A 21439-nucleotide genomic window follows, 5' to 3' on the forward strand; every position below is an offset into this window, starting at 1 on the left:
GTGCAGTTGGAGAGAACACGGTTTAATTAAAGGCAAAGCTGGTTTCAGCAGCTGCAGGTCTTTGCACAGACAAACACAAATAAGCTTACAACACAAACCAGTTACAGCTGAGGTTCGACCTCTGCCCCCTGTCCAACACTTGAGCACTAGTGGATAGGATGGAGGGGCCCCATTGCCCACTATAGACCCTTATGCAGCAGTAGTTTGGTGGAAAGTTTGGTGCAGCTGGGTTCTCTGCCCTGCTGAGCTAGTGACTTTGGGCCTGGTGGGCAATTACAATACAAGAACGAAGGAATGTTTTACTGGTGCTGCTGCAATGGATGTTTAGAGCAGCTTTTAATCCCTCCTGCCTTGGTAGCACAAAAAGATTGTTCAATTTCAAACCCCACCACTACAAGTGTGTTCAAGAGAGGCAAGAAAGGAGCACCACACTTCAGATATGTAAAAAGAAACAGACCTCTGGAGTGCCAGGAGGAGCTGTAACAGTCAGCACAGGCAAGAGGCATGCAAATGAGACCTGGAGAGGTCTGCATGCCCATACTCACACATTCGGGGTTCGGGAAGGCGCAGAGTGGTTCTCTGTAAATTAGTTGACAGCTTGTGTAGGCAAAGAGCTACTTGACAACAGACTGTAATTACCTGAAAATTGTGGCCATTTGAAGACTTTTACACATGTAGAAATTCTCTTACAGCTGAAGGTCTTACCACTGTAAGGCTAACTGCTTTTATTCCTGCAGGAATATTACATACAGTTACTCTGCTATTCTGTAATGTCTGCTGACATACAATTAATGGCAGTTTTGGATGTGAATATCCAAAGAAAGCAGTTACATTATGGCCACTTTGATAGCTTATACAAGTGTTCATCTTGAGATGTATTTCAGTCTTTAATAAGCCCCTGCCCCCCAAATTAAAGTCACCTTCGCTCCTCACATCACTATCAGTCAGACATTTAAATATGTATCTCTCCTTTTTTTTTATAATCAGCGACGGATGCTTTTCATTTTATCCCACGGTGATCATTCTCACTGTAAGAGCAAATAAACCCTTAAAACAGTTCTCCCTTCTTCATTGCCTCCCTTTTTAAACTCAGATTGTGGAAGCATAGTGCTACACCTTCAATTGAGGCTGGATGGGCTGTATCTCACACATACACACAGTGCGAACAAGAACCCACTGGGCTAAACAGCATCGTAGCAAGGAATATCAAAGTTGGCCTGCCGACTAGAAAACCAACTTTTAGGAGGGGTGTGTTTAAGGGATGTTGCCATACTGAGCCACATTGCTCTATGCCACCTCTAGTACCCCCTCCCCCTTACCCTACTGAGTGCCAACATTCCCCATCAACCCTACAATTTCACTTAAGGGTAAAGCACTTTCTACATTGTCTGACAGCATAACCACTTACCACCCTTGGAGAAATATGGGTAACACCACAAGGGTCTTGAATTAAGGAGGGGGTGTAAAAAAAACCCTTCCCAATACCCTCCCCACAAATTCTGAGCTGCAATCTACCTATTAAAACCAGCCAGTGACCCAGTGAGTTGACGACTAGGTTGCTTCCTACACTACAGTAAAATGTACATGAGTTTAAAACCCACCCTAAACCTCCTTCCCCTTTGTAGTTCCCTGCAGGAGACACTGGCTTATACAGAGCCATTGACTCAGCTTAAATGCTGCCCCCCATGTATAGAAGTCCACGTCCTGTGGTTCTCCTAGGAAAGTTTATTACTAAGGACATGCAGGCAGGTGTGCTCTGTGCCTGGCATTCCTCTTCTGGTCTTCTCTATGCCATGTCAGAGGAGAACTGCGCCTTGTGTTCAGACTTCTAGCAGGGATGGAATTATTAGGGCTACAGGTAGGTCTGCAAACGCAGGATGATTAGGCAATCTTTATGCTGAAGGGGACACTACTGACCCCAGCAGGTAATAAAGATGTTGAAGACATTTTTCAATCAGCAAAGCTTTCATGAATTACCCCACCCGCTTCCCTACTGTTCTCCTTAGCCTCATGGACTGAGTTCCCAACCGTTGCTTCTATCTGCCCTTTCCATCTTGGTTTTTCCATGTGGTTAGGGGTAGTAGGCATGCACAGCAGATTTGAGAGGAGGTGGCGGATGGGATAACTGAGTGATGCGTACACCAGTTTTTCTCTCCCTCTGAATGGGCCCGGACGGGCATTTGAGGTTAAGGAAGGGTGTCGGGAGAGTCCCTATGTCCGTTCGGTTTCTTTGCCGTTGCCATCGTTCACCGCCGCACTGCGGAGATGGATTTTGTTTTCGTGCGCCCGGCAGGTCGGTGGAGCGCTTGTGCCCTCTGTGCGAAACGGAGAGAGAACTGAGGGCTGCCACCCCGGAGAATGAGGACTGCTTGAGCTAGTCCTGCAAACCCAGCATGCCATGGTATATGGAGCCTTCGTCAGCGAGGGTTGCAACCTCGGGCGGGTCTTTCAATGTGGTGGGTTCAGGGCACCATGCCCTCGCTGTTGTTTCTCCTTCTGCTGCATTAGTAGCTGCTCCAGAGCCGAAGGGCCAGGGTGCATCATGGAGCTGGACCAGATGGACTGAAAGGTAAATTGGAGGATGCCAGTGATTAGTGTTTTACATTCTTACATCTGCCAACAACATATTACTTCAGCTTAGATATCAGTCCCCCATGACCACCTATATCAAACACTTCTATATTTCAATATGTACTCATTGCACAAATGCTTCTGATAAACACAAAAATAAGTAAGAAAAGGATACTTCTAATCCTAGATATTGGCCATGAACATTTTAATTTATACACATTCGAGTTATTTGCCCTTGAGCAGGGCCCTGGAACACACTGCAGTAAACAGAAATCACAAAGTAAACATGCAAGCAGGATGCAACATCTGAACTGTTTTGAATGAAGCCAATTGGAATTAAAATCAAAGACTAGAAAATACATTGGACTTAAAAGTCCGTTTTATTCTTCATTGTGCTGTGGGGACAGGATCAAAACAAAGGTAGGGTTGTGGACCGACCTCCAGGTGTTCTCTCTGCAAATCCCAAATATTGCAACATTTCTCAAACAGGCAGCGGACAGCTTTGCCTGCAGTGTTATTTGCCATGGGTCTACTGTGAAGACATTTTGAAAAGTGGCGATAATACAGGACAATATCCACTTACGAACTGTTTCAAGGAACATAAAAAGACACCTTGTTTTCCAAGCATGCTGAAATAGCAATCTATTCTGATCCAAATAGAGGCTAAAATGTATATGAATAGTAGAGAAGGCGGAATACGTTGTGGTCAGAATCGTACCCCTCCACTTCTTCTGCATTTTGCTAGCTTCAGAAGCCGTGAGATGGGATTCTTGTAGGAACGCGATCTGCGTGTGGTGACGCAGTAAGAATGCGTGTATTCTGTGTCGCTTCTGGACCGCCCCCAGCCCTCTCACATTCCAGGTCGTAATGTTATACTTCCCCACTACTCTAGCCATGTTCATAGTTGTACCTGATAAGTACCTGCACCCGCCCGCCGATTCGCACCCCACATGATTGCCACCCGGAGACTACCCTCCCCCACCCCAAAAAACAAAAAAGAACTAACGGCGCAGCTCAAAAACCAAGCTGTGCCCAACAATGTAACAAAATAGAAAAGGATTAGAAATCCTGTGCGTTCGCCATCGGGGGGGTGTTCGAGCGCCATCATGTTCTGTACCCGCTGTTCAGAGAGCGCCGCCGGCTCCACGGCTGCCGACATGGGGCCACGTTACCAATATTCAAAGGGGAAACGAATATGCAATTCGCCCGTGTGTCAGCTACCTACTACCTGTGGTTCGACCATACCAAAAGGACAAAACATTAGGATAAGATCCATAAAAAGCATTGGTCCCCACGTGCGCTTCCCCTGCCTCCCTCCTCAAAGCAATCCACCGCAATCATACAATAGTCAATCAGGGTAAGCAGGGAATACAATACGGTTCTCAGGCTCTTCAGCTGCCGCCAGTCTGGTCATCTCCACCGCAATTGTCCATCAGGTAGTCTGCCGTGCCTGGCGTGACACTAGGGAACAGCAACACACTGAGGTCCGAGTCCGAGTGGACCGTGCTGTCCTCGGAGTCTGTTAATATCTTTCTGGGAGTCCTCCCGAAACGACCCCGCCACCTCCAAGGCGTCCCGGCGCTTCTCCTTTTGTTGTGTCTTAGACGGGCCCCGGCTCCTTCCATTCCGTCGCGGCTTGGGGGCCTCCGCTCCGCCCCTGTCACGAGGCTTTCTCGGTTGTCCGGCTTCCGACGTCTGCGAGGGACCCCGGCTGCCATCGATGCCCATCACCTTTAACCATTCCTCAGCATCGGCAGGGCTCTCGAAAAAGTGTGTTTTCCTGTCGTGTATGATTTTTAGACGGGCCGGGAAAAGCAATGCATACTTGAGATTAGCGGATTGTAGTTTCTTCTTCACGTCCAGGAAGGAAGAACAACGCTTTTGGACCATGTTAGTGTAGTCCGGGTACAGGGAGATCTTGTGGTTCTCATACTGGATAAGGGACTTTTCACGGGCCTTCTGCAGTAGGATGTCCCTATCTCGGTAGTTCAAAATCCTCACTATCAGCGGGCATGGGGGTCGTCCGGGATCTGGTCTGCCGTCGGAATCCTGTGTGCCCTTTCCACGCAGAAGTGTGGGGAGAGTCCTTCCTCCGCTATGTGTTCTCGGAACCACTGCTCCATGATGTCCGCCGCCTGAGGGCCCTCACATCTCTCCGGAAGGCCTATGACGCGGATGTTGTTGCGGCGGTTACGTCCCTCCGCATCCTCCACCCGGTCTAAAAGAGTGGCCATCTGAGTCTGTAGTTGTCTTATGGAGGATGTGTGTTCCGCCACCGTTGGCGTGATCTTGGCGATGGATATGCCCGGTTCCTTGACCCTGTCCGCCAGTTTGCCATGGTCCGCCCGTAGGAGGGACAGGTTCGTCGTCAGGGTGCCCATTTGCTGCTCCAGCACCGCTCTGGAGTCCCTGATTTCCTGTAGGATAATGTCCAATTTATCCATGTGGGGTCCCTCCGTCCCAGGTTGTGGCGGCGCTCCTTCTTATGCACCTGGTGGCATCGTGGTGGCCGTCGACTGTCCTCCAGGGTTCACCGGTTGTTTCGCTCCCTTACGGACCATTAGTGCGATGAGCTTAGACCCCAAAGCGTAGCGCTATGTGGAGCCTACCGTAGCTGGCCCCGCTTGACTTGAAATGTCCAACCCCCCGGACAAGTTCCGCCTCAGCAGCACCACATAAAGGATTAGTTCAAATGGGGATCCTCAGGCCAGTCTCTCACAGGGCGAAGGAGGCGCCGCAGCCTCCCATGCGGCCCCCCACCAGATTGCGCCGCCTCTGTGCGCCACTGTCAGCTTGCCGCCCGTGAAGGTAGAGGAGAACGGGGAGGGGGGCCCCCCAGGCCGGGATCGCCCCCAGCGTCTACCTCCGTCCGCACCAGGCGACGTCCGCTCTCCTCCAGTGCGCGGTCTCCTCTCTGCAGGGGGCGAGTCTGCCCCCCCCCCAGGCCCGTGTGGCAAGTCCGTGGTTAGCGCTCCGCTCCCCTCCGGGCAGCGCCTCCGGTGGTCCTGTAGTGCAGGGGGGTCAAGAGTGAACCCAGTTCCAGGGGGGGGCAATTGCACTGAGGGGGCCGCTATCTCACCTCCGATCAGGCGGCGCGGCACAGCACAGCAGTCTCCCCCACGTGGTCGGAGCCTCCCGGGTGCCCCGCGGCTCAGCCGTTCCTGCAGCGGCGCCCGTCTCACGCCTCCTCCCCGCGCTCCGACACCCCTGGGGGGGTCGTCTTCCGATGGTCCTCAGCGGCGCCCCGGGCACTCCTCGATCTTTGTGTGACCACAACCGGGGCTCCCCGGCACTTCTGGTGTCCGCAGACTCAGCCCAGGCGGCCACGCTGTGCACTGTGGGTCCCGGCTTCTCAAGGCCCACCCCCACCGAGGGCTGCACCGCCGCAACCTCCGCCCTACGGGCTGTTTCCCCGCACTTCCACCAACCGCAGGGGAGGCAGGGGATAGATGCTCGCCTCCGGTCCGTTAGGTAGCTTGCTCGGGTGTCCTCAGGGTAATTGCAGCAGGATTGTGCCTCGATCGGCGCCAGAGCTCTAGCGGCGCACGTCCATGCGCTTGGCTAGCAAGCCACGCCCCCGCCTGAAGCATCTATTACCTTGGATTCTTTTTCAGGTGGGGGTGCCTCACCTGAAGTTTGTGAGTTTGCCCTTTTCCTAGCATTTGACACAACTAGTGAATCTAATGGTAGTTGTCCTTTAATGTAGGCTGGATCTGCAGGTGCAGGCCTATATTTTTCTCAATTCTAGGGTTTAGGAACCTAGTACGTACAGGGTCTTTAAATACCTCTGGAGCATGTTTGATGACCCCTTTAATCATAGGAAGAATTTGAACAGACCTTTGCGATTGTTCGAATGTGTCTAACAGAAAATCTTCCTCTGCCTCATCAGAATGCATAGTGACCCCATGGTAAATGGCAGCTCTGTTCAACAGGTGACCAAAACCAATGTTATCTTCTGGGGGAGAAGGTTTTGATGGGTATGACTGTGGGTCAGGAATATCTGGCACATCCTGTGGGTTTGGGTACTCCCAGTCTGTATCATCTGTAGGGTATGGGAAAGGCTCATCTGTGTCTATCCCTCTTCCTAAACTATACTCATCATCATTTTGAGGTGAGTGTGGAGATAAAAGAGGAGAATGTGGAGGAGATCTCTGTGGTGAATTGTTAAGAGGAACAGGGGATGAAGGAGAACGAAGTATAGGAGAAGAAGGGTGCATAGGAGATGTGGCAGAGTCCTTGTTGGCAGGAACTACAGGTGTGGGTGTTGCATCTGCCTTCCTCTTCTTGTGTGGTGTAGTGGATACATGACCTGTCTTTGGGTCAATGTAGATCTTCTTTTGCAGAGGTTCTGGTTGAAAAAGGTCTTCTCCTTGTGGAACCTTTGACGGCGCCGATTTCTTCGGTTCCGGACGAGGCTGCTGTCTTTAGCCTTAGGAGGTGTTACAATGTCCTTTGGCGTAGTTTGACACCGAAGGTGTTGTTTTCAGTGTGGTCGGCTGTTTCGAAGGCTTGGACGCGTCGGAATCAGGCCTTGTCGATTTTGGTACTGAAGACAATGGTATCGGAGTGGAAGCTGGTCTCGTTGGCTTCGAGGCGTCGGACGCTGGCTTCATACCTTTGTCAGAGACTTCTTTCGGTTTCGGTGCCGAGGGAGCTGGTGGGATCGGCACGTGCTGCTTGCTTGTTACCGAGCTACCGGAAGGTTTAATGACTTTCTTCGGAGCCGGGCTCGATGGCAGGGCTGTCCAAGTGTTTTTTCGGTCACGACTGGGCCCCGGAGGCAGAGTGTTGACCTTTGTCTTCGATCTGGGTGCTGTATGTGGTGCAGGGGCAGTAGTACTCACGCGCTGACCCGATGGGATGGAGTCATCGGAGTCGTCTGCCTCTGATACAATTTGGAGATCATCGGAATCTTCTTCGGGAACGTGCAGAACCTCCTCGTCGAAGATATCCGCCGGTTCCGGAGCTAATCTCTGCATGTCGTGTCGACTGGCCCTCCGATCTCGGATGGTTTTCTTGGATCGAAAGGACGCACAGGCTGTACAGCTGGATTCGTCGTGTTCTGGCGATAAGCACAGGTTGCAGACCGCGTGGTAGTCACTGTGTGGAAACTTTGCTCCACACCCGGGATATCTCTTGAACAGCGTCCTTTCCATGAGGTGTAGGCCTGCGTCAACGACCGGAATCGAGCTGGTGGAGTCGAAACGATGTCAGTCGATATCGAAGTTAGTTACGTTTTTATGATTTTTTGCGCTTCAAAGTACTTGAAATGTAGATTTTGAGGCGGAGCGGAAAAAGTTCATCCGAACCCAGTGGCGGAAAAATACAATCTAAGGATGGAGTCGATGCCCATGCACACTATCGTCAAAGGGAGGAGTCGCCTATCTCGTGACTACAAAAGACTTCTTCCAAGACGACAACAACATGCAATCATCCGAGCCCAACACCATGTGGCGATCTAATGCAAAAGTGTAGTATCTGCAGCTCATATGCCTCAAACACATCGTTACCGAAGCGAAGTAACTTGTACATCTGATAGACTACTAGCCGCAGATTCCTTAACGTAGAATAGATACCCTAGCCATATCCAGAGGGGAGGGGGCCTGCGAGAGAACCTCCCCAGTCAGTAAGAAACACAGGGTGTGTCAGGGGGACAAGAAGGGCAGCCCACCCAAGCAGAAGTAAGCAGGATGAGGCAAAGGGAGGCCAGGACACCCGTAGTCCCTCAAAAATACCAGGAACCTCCACCAGAAAGCCCCGGAGGGACAGACAACGGCCGGCAGAGGAGTACGGAGGAAGAAAGAGTTAACCCAAACTCTAAGGAAAAGAGGTAGAAATGGGGCAAGGCCCTCCACAGGAGAACACCCAAGTGAAGGGGACAGCTGAACCGGCCCTAGCCTTGATTGGTTCAGATGCTCCGTCCATCACCACCCCCTTTTGTACTGCTTTGTTCGCCATAAGTTGGCAGGGTATGCTCAGACGTGAGTCCCTTGCTCACTTTGCCACTGGAGTCAAGCAAGCCTAGCTGAAGACGGCTGAAATGCCAGAAACCGGTCCTAGGAAGCTTGTTTCTGGTCTAGGGAAGGCATGGCTTGGCAGTTCGGGCTGGACTGTTCCCATTAGGTGCAGGGTCAGACTGATTTGCATATGGCCATGTCTGAACTGGGGTGGCAGAGTGGGCTAAAGAACGGTGATGGATTAAACCCAGATCTGTTGACTGGGTGTGAGTGTTTGATTGGTTCAGATGCTCCGTCCATCACCACCCCCTTTTGTACCGCTAGCCTCAAGTCAGCGGGCAAGGTAGAAACGGTTCCACAGCCAAGAAAGGGAGGCGAGAGAAGACAGACGCAGTCACACTAGGCACCAGCAGAACAAAAGGCAAGGGCACACGCCAAGGCCCCCGGCTGTGGACTGAAAGAGCAGGTGTGTACAGCCGGCAAGTACCATGAAGCCGAGCACCCAAGCCAAGCGCAAGACGAAGGCAAAGGTCAGGGAAATCCAGAACAACCCCCAAAGGGAGGCCGTTCCAGATAAAACCGACCCACGAAAAGAAGTGGGACCAGGCCGAAACGCCGGACAAAAAAAGGGCAGGAACACCACAGCCCAATGCCGCAGACGGCATGCCAAAGCTGGTCCAGCGATTTAGCGAATACTGAAAAGGACAGAACCTGGAGCACCGCAAGCTATGCCCAGACAAGAGCAAAGAAAACACACCAGCGGAATACAGTAACGCCAGGAAAGGCGAGGAACCCACAAGGGGCGTCCACAGCCCCTCAGCGTAGGACAGAGCTATACAATAGCTACAAGTACCCCATGTAGGGTAAAAGACGTCCCAAAGAAAACATGAAAACCACTCTTAGGGAAAAAATCCCGCAGCAGAGAACAAGAACATAAGGACCTGTGGCTAGAAGCACAGACGGCTTACCAATCAGCCAAAAAATACACAATTGCCAAAAGGGCTGAACCAGCAGCCAACAGGAGAGAGGGGCAACCTAGGGTCCCCGAAGGCACGGCAAACCACATCGAACATACAGGCCGGCCACTCAAAACACCAGACTCCAGGAAGAAGGTGGGATAACGCTTCCCACCAAGCCCCGGTGGATCAACAAGCCAAGCTTACGGAGGGGGAGGAGGATGGAGCCCCGCAAGGAGACGTTGAATGGCGGAGTCCGCGTGGGTGTTAAACAAAAGAACCCCATCAAAGGGCAGGTCAACCAGACGCTCCCAAATATTCTCAGGAAAAACACCATCCCGCAACCAAGCATGGCGACGGAGAGCCACAGAACTGGCCATAGCACGGCCGAGAGCATCAGCAACATCCAAGGCCGCACAGAGAATAAATGCGGCCAACTCCCGACCATCCAACACATGGTGCTGTAAATCAGCGCAGGCATCGTCTTGGGAGATGTGAGACAGAAGGGACTCCACAGAATCCCACAAGCTGGCAGTAGCCCTGGCCAACACACAAAGTGTGTTAAACGCTCGCAAAGCAGCACTGGAGGAAGCTAACCATCGGACCTCCTGTGACGGAGGAACCAACACCACAGGCAAGGACGGAAAGGCAGTCTGCAGAGGAGGGCCCTGAGTAGAAGGGTGGAATGAAAGGCAGAGCGGGTCGCGTGGAGCAGGACGGTGGCAGTGTAGGAGTGGCTGAGGCACCGGATCACCTGTGGCAGGACGCCCCCAAGCTGCCAGAAGAGAGTTGTGGAGCGAAGCTACGAATGAACGAAGCAGCTCCTGCCCACAAGAGCCCTGGTGGAGAACTTCTAACAGATGATCCGTAGGGAATGGTGTGACGGGGTCACCCATTCGCAAACTGCCAGCGGCCGTGGAAATAGCCCGAACAAAGGCAACACTGGCCTCTGTAGGGCGCAGCGGGGGAGAAAGCAATTCCTCCGTAGGCGACGGCTTTAAACTAAGCCGTACGTCCCCAAATCCAGTTGGAGGAACAAACGACCAACCCCTGAATCCATGAACGAGTGGGGAACCTGAGGGCCCCCCGGGGAAGGCAGAGAAGCCAGTGGAGCAACCAAACACGAGCTGCAGAAGAGAGCGTCTGAGGGCTGTGGCCACGGGGACGGCGAGGAGCCCTCCCTAGAAGACGCCGGTGTAAAAGCAACGATGCGGCGGCCCATCTCCGGAGAAGAAGAGACCAGGAGCTGACCAACCTCTGGAGAGGAAGGAACCTCTTAAGACGAGTCAAGTACCCGACGCCGGCACGGCGCCGTGGAGTCCATCACAGGCGCGACGCCAGTCGGCACCGCAGAGGACATAGGAGGCGCCGAGTCGACTTCCACCACGTGCTCCCTAGGAGAATGGGTCGGAGCCAGTTCGGCTAAGGAACGGCACCGAAAAGGCAGCCGCCTTCGCAGAGGACCGAGGGGGACTCAGGGACGTGCCCAGAGTCCCGGTGTACTCCTGCAACGCCACAGGGAGCCCCGTAGGGATGTGCGGTGAGGCAGGGACGCCGTGGGTCAAAGAGGTGAGCCCCACAGGACCGCGCCCCGACGACACCACCCTCCTACAACCTGAAGCCGAACCTTTCGGTGCCAGGGACGAAGCCACCAGAGACTCCGCGGAAGGCCCCGCACGAGGCAAGGGATCCGCAGACGTCTCAGGAGGAGGAGGGGGGTTAAGGGGCAACGAAGCCTGCAGAGCCGCAGCGTAGGTTTTCATTTGGGCCCTAGTCACCCCGATGCCAGGAAACGGCAGGTAGGGTGGCGACTGGCGAAGGCGCACGTCCCAAGGGGAGCCTGCGCCTTCCGCTGAATGAGGACAAGGCCTCGGAGACCAGCTGCAGGACCTACCAGCTGGCGAGCGATGCCCTTGGGGCCATGGCGATGCCGCAGTCTGAATCTGCGGCTCCTAACTTCCGAGGTAGGGGACCGACACTGGGACGACACCGACATGGACAAGCAGGCCGACAGCAATTTCATACGGCGCTCCCGCCGGGACTTCGGTTTGAGGTGCCGTCGAGCTTCGCAGTCTGTAGAGTCATGGTGCTCACCCAAACACCACATACAGATAGGGTGAGGGTCAGTCACCAACATCTGACGTGCACAATCAGTACACGTCTTGAAGCCCGAAGGCATTCGCACTCTGTTCTTCAACGCAAAGCGTGAAAAGAAGGCCTGAAAACAGGCCAGGGCACGATCTGGATCTGCGTTGCACGCGGAAAAGAGAAAAAACTGACGTCAGGGCGCCGGGGTGGGGCTTATGTGACCTCGCTGACCGACGACGTCATGGCGGAGTCACGTGGTACCGCCCCGGCGCGCAGAGATGCTGTGGCAAAAAACATTTTCCGGATCCAGTCTCATGCCTGGGGATCATTCTATGTTAAGGAATCTGTGGCTAGTAGTCTATCCGATCGTAGATTTACTTAGAGTTGTATATTAAAAAAAAATTCTATTGTGCAGTACATGAACAGCAACACCAGTCTGTTAGCTGTCAATAAAAATATTTTCTAAAAATGAGAGAAAGCAACAGTCTCAAAAGTGCCTACTACCTGATGTGTACTACAGATGCTTAACAAATACTAAGGGAAATAACGCTTACTTTGAAGGAGGGTATGTAGGACAATAGAATAACATGTGAAACAATTCTTTAGGAAGATTGTCAGGACCTCATTGAAAATTAACCCTTAAATTAATGAATGCAGACATTCAGAGGGAGCCTTTCTGATTTTGGACAAGTCAAACTAGCAGATACAATGTCCTTGGCAGCACTGTTGTTTTTTAAAAAAAGAACAAAAAGAAAAACTAAAGAAAAACAAAATAACCGATGGGTGAGTTGTGGCATTCGGATGTTTTTAAGTAACTTGCTGTAAACCTTTTTTTCTGGCACATTTTAAGCAACTGTAGTAGTTAGCCCAACCACAATCAAAAAGACAGCAGTATTACAAAGAGTGGCAAACGTAGTAAAATATGGACGTTACCATTTCACATACAAGGAAAGGATTAGCAAAGTACAATTCACCCCGCATTAAACAAGCGATTTGCATCAAAAGTCCAAATACACACCATAAAAAGCAGGACCATCACGTCACCAAATAAAGCACATGATAAATTCCTCCATTAACAGATATGGTGAGCTTTTAAGGAACAAAATGCAGTTTGTTCAAATTATTAAACAGCTATTTACAGTACAGCTCACCTTTAAACTCTCCATTAGGACCGCAGATGAATCATCCCGGGAGCCAACGTGGGATGCCCAGGCATTACTGCCAGTCTGGGGCCCAGGCTGATGCCAGCCACTCACAGAATTGGAGGCAGATGTTGCAGTTAGATAATCTAGGCCAAAACCTCCCATGGCTGGAAAGGTAACAAGCAAGAGAGAGAGATTAATAGGACGGGGATAGCATGGTAAGCTAATAAGACGATGGCTCAAAGATGCTAAACTTACCAGGCTTATCAGTCTTCCATCGATCAGCCACCCTTCTGTCTCTGCTGTCTGGTGTCCCGATGGGTCCAAAGTTAGAGAAGGAAACAGAGTTGTGATTGTGAGTTGGAGGAGAGCTGGGAAGGCTGCTTGGGTTTGAGGAGTGAGGAGACTGGCTGGCCGGTGTGGAGTGATCTATTTTAAACAAACATAACATAATCAGTAACGTGCTATGAGCACACATTCCTCATTACTCTACACTTTACAAATCCAGTAATCAATTAATAGAAATGTACGCGATACCAGATGTTAAAAAATAAAGAAATAAAAAAGGTAAGTAATAGGCAATGTCGAGGTTATTTGATATCAGAACTAAAAGAATGGTTGGGTCAACAGCACTAAACCAATTCTTAGATGAACAAGTTATCTAGCTTCAGTGGCAACCTTTCTGGGGAATTCTATATCTACCTGCAACTTTCTTACATCTTAAATCCCTCCAGGCACGAGACTGGGTTAGAAAAATCTGCAATAACACTCCTTTGATGGCAAGTGGTGCCACAGGTTAGACTAGATTCTGGGAACCACTCCAGACATGTCACAAAGTCAGAAGATTCTACCCCAGGGCATGGCCATCAGTTACTCACCTTGAGAAGTAGAGATGAGGCAGACGGGACGGACAGAAATGCCATGTATGAAGCCAAACTTGAAAGCTTATTAAAAATTACATAATCACTCCTCAGAACAGGGAGTAGGGTAGGATCAATGAGGAATCTGCAGGCATAGACACATCGTTACAAACGGCAAAAAAAGTGGTCTGATGGATACTTCTACCTGCAGATTCAATACCTCGAGTCAGTAACCAAACAGAACATCTATGGTGATGGCTCAAATGAGATGGTTAAACCAAGGATCCTAGAACACAGATTAGGCAAAATTGGCATCCCTGCACATTTCAGAGTTGAGACAATAATACATGGTAAAGAAATGAACCCCTACTGCAGACAGGCAAATATCCAGGACAGGATAATCCCTGGACAATGCTGAATAACAGCCTTCACCTTGGTGGAAATGGCCCAGATGCTCTTGGTAACAGCGTACCAAATTTTAATGTATAGTGCAAGCCAGCTGGACAGTATGCTGCAGAATCGCCTTGCTGGTCTTGGAGCCAATATAGCCAATGAAAAGTAGAACATCAACCAGCAATCAAGGTCCTACCAATACAAAAACTGATGGCGATGAGGGGATCCAGACAGTGCAGTCTCTGCTCCTCTTCAGTGGGAGAGGTCAGTGAATGTTGGTAAAGTGATGCACTGTTTTACGTGTAATGTGGTGGCAACCTTAGGCAGGAAACCAGCATTGGTCCCTAGAACCAGTTTGTCTGTAAAAAAATGTGGCAAAAGAAGGGAAAATAACATTTGCAGCTTGCTAACATGATGAGCCGAGTTAATAGGACTCAAAAAAACAGTGTTCAATGTAAGGAGCCACAAAGGGCAACTATGCTTAAGCTCAAAGGCTGAACTCATGAAAAAAGTGTGACTCATGTCAAGGTCCCACTGATGTACAACAAAGGGAGAAGGGAAGACACAAACCTGTAGGAGACAAACTACAATGGTTAATCTGGTAAACAAAGAAAAGCTTTGTGGGACCTTGACATGGGTCTCAGTATTTTCACAAGTTCAGCCTTTGTTCCCAACCACAGTTGAGTTGCTCTTTGTGGCTGCTTACATTGGCCCAAGTTGCTGGATTTTCAACAAAACATCTGTTTTAGTCTCAATGGAGGGCAGCTTTAATTCCAGCACATTGGCTGGTCTCAAGACCATCACTGCAAATGAGGCCCTCACTTTTTATAGCTGGAAGTAGAGCTCTGTTTTTTGGAAAGCATCAAGCCCACTAGTATTCTGTGAACGAAGATACAAGGCATAATTAGTGTAATGAGTAGGGAGCAGGGCCACCTTCCCCACCATCATCCTCATCAATATCTTGGGTTGTCTCCTGCTATGGCACAGGGTCAAAATGAGTGCCCAACATATAATGGATCCTCGGTGGATACAGTCAAGCAGCCAAGGTACAGGATTAGTTTATTATCATAGGGTAACATCGGTCAAGCTTGGGCCAAACTGTGTTCCGAGATCCGATGTGGGTGTTCACACCCGATCCTCCTCTGGCACAGGTGGCACTGGTACCAGCTTTGGGCAGAGGGAGCAAACTAGGATCTTAGGGCCGTAGCAGTCTTACTGGGCTTGATAAAGGGCCAGTAACTGGTTCTACCGGAACAAACTGCAATAGGGAGGGACCTGCTTGTGGTAACCTGACTGGAGGCCAGTGCGGATCAATGGGGTCTAAAGCCATGCTAGATGGAGACTAAAGCACACTGAAAATGTGCAGCATGGCTCCTTTGAAGTCCTCGTTTTGCAGCAGAGTCAATTTTAGCTCAGGAAAATAAGGGTGTGTCGTAATCAATGGATGGACCGGCTCTATGGCTGGAGACATCCATGGAGGTGACTTACATTTCAACACATTTGCGCTTTCTATATGGAGTCAAGAGTGGCAAAATAGGGCTGAGCCCCGCTCTTATCTTTTTAAACATTGAATCTAAAACTAGGTTGACATTTTAGCCTTCAATTCATAAATGCAGCTGCATCCTTATATACATACTATTTTACATCCTTATCCACGAACACAGGGGCACACACTAATGATCTTATTCAGACAGGAAAATTAATGCGGGAAATACAAAATCCCCCTGTAAAATGAAGGTATCAGATGAGGTCTTCGACCACAAAGTATGGTCACACAATGATTCATTCAGAGAGAGGTTTAGATATTATTAAACCACAACCTGTGCCTTGAGAAAGCAGAAGGTCTGAAAAGCATGTTGGCTGTGGACTCAATCATTGTAAAGATTGAACTTGGAGCACATTATTGGAATATTGATATAGGGATTATATCGATGAAAACTACGACCAGTTATCACACTTATGAACTTCAAGATCAATAAATATGTTAGCCCTTGCTCATGCAGTCTTATTTTAGCCTTTTACTGAGATTCCTTTTTTGAAAACTAGCTTTCTTTGGTCACTATATATTTATTTAGGTTGAAGGAGATTCAGGAGAGCTTTTGACTATAAAAGGAAATTAAATGTTGCTGGGCTGTAGACTGACTGAAAGGGGTATTATTGTTTGGAAGCTTCATTGTTATGTATATCAATCCTACTTGGTTTCTAGGACATGTAAAAAAAAATAACATTTCACATTAGATGGTGGCATTTTTCAATGTGTTAAAGTATATTTTCCGTTTTCACTGATCCACCAAAGAAGGTGAAGCAACTTTACATCTTAAATGATTATGATGGACCGACAGACCAGTGATCATGCTGTAAAATTGGACTATATTTTTCAACAGCTTTGGGTTTGTAGAAGAAAAAGTTTAGAAAGGTTACTTTTCCTTGTTTGGGTTCAGTCCATAACTGATCAGCTTTTCAGTTCTAAACACATCGTCAATAACTTCATGCATGGTCCTAAAAGCCACTTTGTCTTCACTGAATAATCAGTTTCAAAAGGTCAAATAATCCTCGATTCACGTTTCACCCCCTCAGGTTGAGCATCCAGCAGATTTTACATGGCTTTTATTTTAGCCCGTTGCCATAATCAATATTAATAATGAACTAGTTGCTAAATTCACTATAAGTATAAGACAACAAAGAATTTTTCTGGGGGCTAAAAAATGCATTCAATTGTAATACATTTTAGCAGGAATGTGGAACACACATGGTCTCCCTTCACATGGGCTGCATGGTACTAATAAATTCACCACATTGAGATCAAACAAACCCCAACAGATTCAAACAACTGATCATTAGTGCAGTATCAAATGTGTCTACCAAAGGTTAAAAAAGAGGCTCTAATAGTGAACCCTTTATGTAATATGCCTGTCAAACTATCTTGCTATTCAAGAGTTTCACGTTTGGGTAGCTTCGGACCTAAAGTAAAATATCCACATCACAAAGCAGTGGCACTCCAAAGATCTTGTGTGGCCCGAAGATTACCTTTTTCTTTTTATCACGGGGCAGTTATTAGTACAGAACCAAACCAACAACACTGCAACTGGATCACATTTGATGAACAAGTTACTTACCTTAGGTAATGTCTTATCTGGTAGAGCATTTCTAGCCGCAGATGCCTTACGTTTTAATTTCCCCAGGCTTCAGACTGGTTTGAAAAGATTTTTTGTGAGCAGTACCCATTGGCACTGGTAGGCTGCTGGATTGGCTCCGTGATCGCCGGCCATTACGGAAGGGACGTTTGCGTCACCCATACAAATGCTTATGTCAGTTACTTTTCATGACTTTACATTACTTGCCAGAAGCATGGAGCCATGAAGTTCACTGAAACTGGTGTGTTCAAACAAGGGCCCTGAAAGGGATCATCCCGGACCCTAGAAATCTATCCGCAGAAAGGGGTGGAGGGGTGGGTTTGTAAGGAGTCTGCGGCTAGATATTGTCTCTATCAGATCAGGTGTTACCAAAGGTAAGTAACTTGTTCATCTGATAAGACTTCTAGCAGCAGATTCCTTACCTTTGAATAGATACTCCAGCAATACCATCCCCAGTGGTGAGTCGGAGGACAAATTTAAACTAGGAAGTTCTGCAGGACCGAACGGAGATATGCACGGCCCTGCAAACCTGACTGCCCAGGCACTAATGCTTGGTAAACGTGTGTAGGGAAGCCCACATTGCTGCCTGGCAGATGTCCAGAAATTGGGACTACACGTGCTAACAGTGGTCGTAGCTTTAGATCTGGTGGAATGAGCCTTCAGGGAGCTGCTTCTTTGCCAGCGCATAGCAGTTCTTGATGCATAGTACCACTAATCGAGGGGAAACGTCCTTTGGGACGAAGCCCCAATCATGCTGTGCCTTCACAACACAAGCAGCAGAACGAACGTGTCTTAAGCATTCGTTCTGAACGCAAATCATTACGACTTGCTTTAGGGGGGCACATTAGAGGAATGGTGTTGGAATAAAATTTCAACGCCTTTCTTGCTGATGCGCAGACTGGAGTTGGAATAGTAAATTAAACTATTCCAAAATCCAGCAACACCCCCAAGACACTTCGTTATTACGACTTGCATGCAGAATGAATGTGTGATAAAGACGGCATTCCCAAGGCACATGTGAAACGCATGCGGACTACCGTCATACATTTCCCATCGAGAGATGGCGAATTTCTGCACTACCCGACATTTCTTCTGACCATCATAAACCAGGAAGAGGTTGTCGTCCACCCAGAACTCTTGTATGCAGTCAAGGCAGAACGACAACTCTCTTTTTGGGTCCAGACGGTGGTGTTGCTCCTCTTCCTTAGAGGGATGTGGAGGAGCGTAGAAAGAGGGCAAGGAAACCGATTGGCCCAAATGAAAGAGTGTCACCACTTTCGGGAGGAAAGAGGACCTAGTGCGCATCATCAGTTTGTCCATGTAAACTGATAAGAATGGAGGATTGGAAGATAAAGCCTACGGCTCACTTACCCTTTGAAACTGCTGTAACTGCCACAAGAAAGGTGGTCTTGATGGCGAGGGGACAATTGTGAAGAGGCTCGAAAGAAGCCCACATCAAGAATGTGAGGACCAAATTAAGGTCCCACTGAGGCATAATAAAAGAAGAAGAAACGTATGTACAAGGAAGGCCTTTGAAAAATCTGTTTACAATAGGGGACTTAAAGAAGGTTGCTCGGGCAGCAGCAAGAAGGCAGACAGAGGAGAAAGATAACCCTTCAGAATGCCCAAAGCAGAGCCCTGCTGGGCAAGGATAAGAATAAATAGCAAAATATCAGAAAGGGAGGCAGACAGAGGGTCAATGGACTTTTCTGTTCAATAAGATACAAAACGGTTCCAAAGGCAGGCTAAAACAGTCTTGGTGGACGGACGCCTGGCTGCCAGAACATTGCAGACTTGGGGAGGAAAGTTGAAAGCCATCAACTGGGGCCACCCAATTTCCACACAAGAAGGCAGAAAGTTGACTGGTTCGGTTAGAGGACCATCCCCATCTGCTGTGGCACAAGATCCTCCATAAGGGGCAGCCTGATCGGAGGATCGACACTCATGCTCAGAAGATCAGGATACCAGACTCTGTGCTTAGTCCGGAGTCACAAGGATAACTTGGGCCCAGTCGTTCCTGATCTTCTTAAGAACTCTGCGCAGTAGTGGTATGGGCGGAAAGAGGTAAAGGAGGCCTAAGCTCCACTCTAGACTAAAAGTGTCTCCGAGTGAAAGCCGCCTTGGAAACTCAAGCGTGCAAAACTTCTGACATTGCACGTTCTCGGCAGAGGCGAACCAATCTAACCAAGGCTCTCTCCACTGCTGAGAGGCCTTGCGCCACCTCCGGGTGGAGACACCATTCGTGATCCACTAGGCACTGGCTGCGGAGTTCATCCACTCTGGCGTTCAGAGAACCCGCCAGGTATTGAAACACCAGGGATATACCTGGATGTTACAGGGATATACAGAGACGCAGGGTCTCTTGACAGAGGGTCCACAGAGCCACCATGTCCCCATTTGTTACAGTACCACATGGCGGTGGTGTTTTCCGTGAACACCTGAACTAGCCTTTCCTTGATGGATGGTAGAAAGGCTTTAAATGCCAGTCGGACAGCACGGAGCTCCAGCATGTTGATGTGGAGTCCTCTGATCTGGTAGCCACCCCATCCCTACTGAGAGATATGGTTGGGGAAGGGAGCGGGATCTGCCTCTGACCCAATTGCGGTTTGTTAGCTAACACAAGAAGGGTACTGGAAAGCCCAAAAAGGGAGCACAGTGAACTGAAAGTGCTCGTGGCGGTTGGAGGGGGGTGTTGATGAACCAGACTGTTGGCTACCCAACCCACAAGGCCAGTAGGAACCATGCCCTTGCTCACGTAGAGGCTGGGAAGCTTGCACGGCTTGGTGGCTGCTATAGGTTTGACACGGTTGAAAGCCTCTTTCATTGCAACAAAAGGAGCGAAAGGCAGACTGGGGACGTGGGGCAGCTGAGAGGCCCAATGACTTGGCCGAAGCCAACAAGTCCTTAAAGCGCTCCAGCACAGAGTGTTCCTCGCCTCTGAAGAGATGGGTGCCATAGAATGGCATGTCCTTGAGGGAAGACTGGACATCCCCTGAAAATCTAGATGTTCTCAGCCAGGCGTGGAGTCTGAGAGCCGTCTACCAAATCGGTCTGCCCAGAGAGTCAGTCATGTACAAGCCACAGCTTATAGTGAACTTCACTATGTCTCATGTTTGTAACTGCTTGGGAGAGAATGACCTGGGGCCTCCTCCAGGAACTGTGGCATTTGCACAACCTTTTCCCACAGTGTGGGAATAGCAGCCCAATAAGCATGCGATGTTCACCAACCACAATGCAAGGCTGGCAGAGGGAAAGATTTTCAGCTGTTCAGCATCTTGGAGTACCAGTCCAGGGGAGCAGCGGGAAATCCGCCAATAGAAGTGGAGGCTTGGACCTTCAAGCTCTCCAGGGCAGGGTGTTGGGTGAGGAAATTTGGGTCACCTGGAGCAGGGCGGTGGGCAATCATCCTAATCACAGGAGCTTCTGTGCTGGGTTTAGACCAAGTCCCCGGAAGGACGTTGGTGAGGGCTTAGTTGAACGAGAGTAGGGGCTCAGGGGAGGAGACTCCTGGTTGCAGTACCTCGGTCAAGATGTTGGTCTTCACTGCTACCGAGGAAAACTGATGGTCTCAGACCTTAGCCGCCCTACGACACCACTGCATAAGTAGCTCTCTCCTCTGTGGCCACGGTAGGGAGAGAAAGACAGTATATGGAGAGGCAGCCAGATCGCTGGCATCATCCAGTTCCTCACACCAGTCCATGTCCTGCTCATAAAGATTATATTCCAGAAACCACTCCCATTCCTCCTCAAGGCCTATCCCTATGGAATTGGGTTCAGGCTCCGACTTAGGACACCAGGGTCCTGTTGATGCTGGAATCGGCTTCTGCCAACGCCGTTCGTGACGGATTCGTGGATCACAATAGGGGCTTGCACCGGGGGAAGGTGGCAGTTGCATGACCTCCGGCGGTCCGGATTTATGCTGGGCCATCAAAGTCGGGCCAGAGCTGTCGGCACAGAACCAGATGGTGATCCCTCCAACCCTGCAGGGCCCGAAGAAGTGCTGGAAGTGTTGGGACGTTCAAAAATGAGGCGCATGGGCTCATAAAACTTTTATTTGAGCGGGGTTGCTTTTGCTCCCGGAAAACTGGGGAGGTGCGGAGTTGGCCCAGGTACAGGTTCGAAAGCTGATGTTCCTTTGTCGCATCAGCCAACGGACGAGGAGAAGTCAAACCGCACTCCGACTTCTTGTATTTTTTTGTGCCTCTTACCAGAGTGCCTTGATGATTTAGAGTAGGACGAATAGGACTTTGGACTCCTGGAACCATTCCAAGATCTTCCTCTTGAGCGGGACCGTTACTTCCATGGAGTCGCATGTCGTGCCACAAGCAGCTTCAATGA

General features: G+C 49.7%; 1 protein-coding gene across 3 annotated transcripts in view; it reads right to left on the minus strand.

Moving 5' to 3' along the window:
• Positions 1 to 6: 6 nt before the first annotated feature.
• Positions 7 to 21439, minus strand: part of SMG7 (SMG7 nonsense mediated mRNA decay factor) — a 484004-nt gene continuing 462571 nt past the window's right edge. For all 3 annotated transcript variants that reach the window (XM_078643137.1, XM_078643126.1, XM_078643118.1), the window contains 3 exons: positions 12973 to 13143; positions 12724 to 12881; positions 7 to 2562 (listed from right to left, as the gene is read on the minus strand). In XM_078643137.1, coding sequence (XP_078499263.1) covers positions 2449 to 2562; positions 12724 to 12881; positions 12973 to 13143 — 443 coding nt within the window. In that variant the 3' untranslated portion in view covers positions 7 to 2448. The remainder of the gene's footprint in view (positions 2563 to 12723; positions 12882 to 12972; positions 13144 to 21439) is intronic.

Source organism: Lissotriton helveticus, chromosome 1_1, assembly GCF_964261635.1.
Source record: "Lissotriton helveticus chromosome 1_1, aLisHel1.1, whole genome shotgun sequence".
NCBI lineage: Eukaryota > Metazoa > Chordata > Amphibia > Caudata > Salamandridae > Lissotriton > Lissotriton helveticus.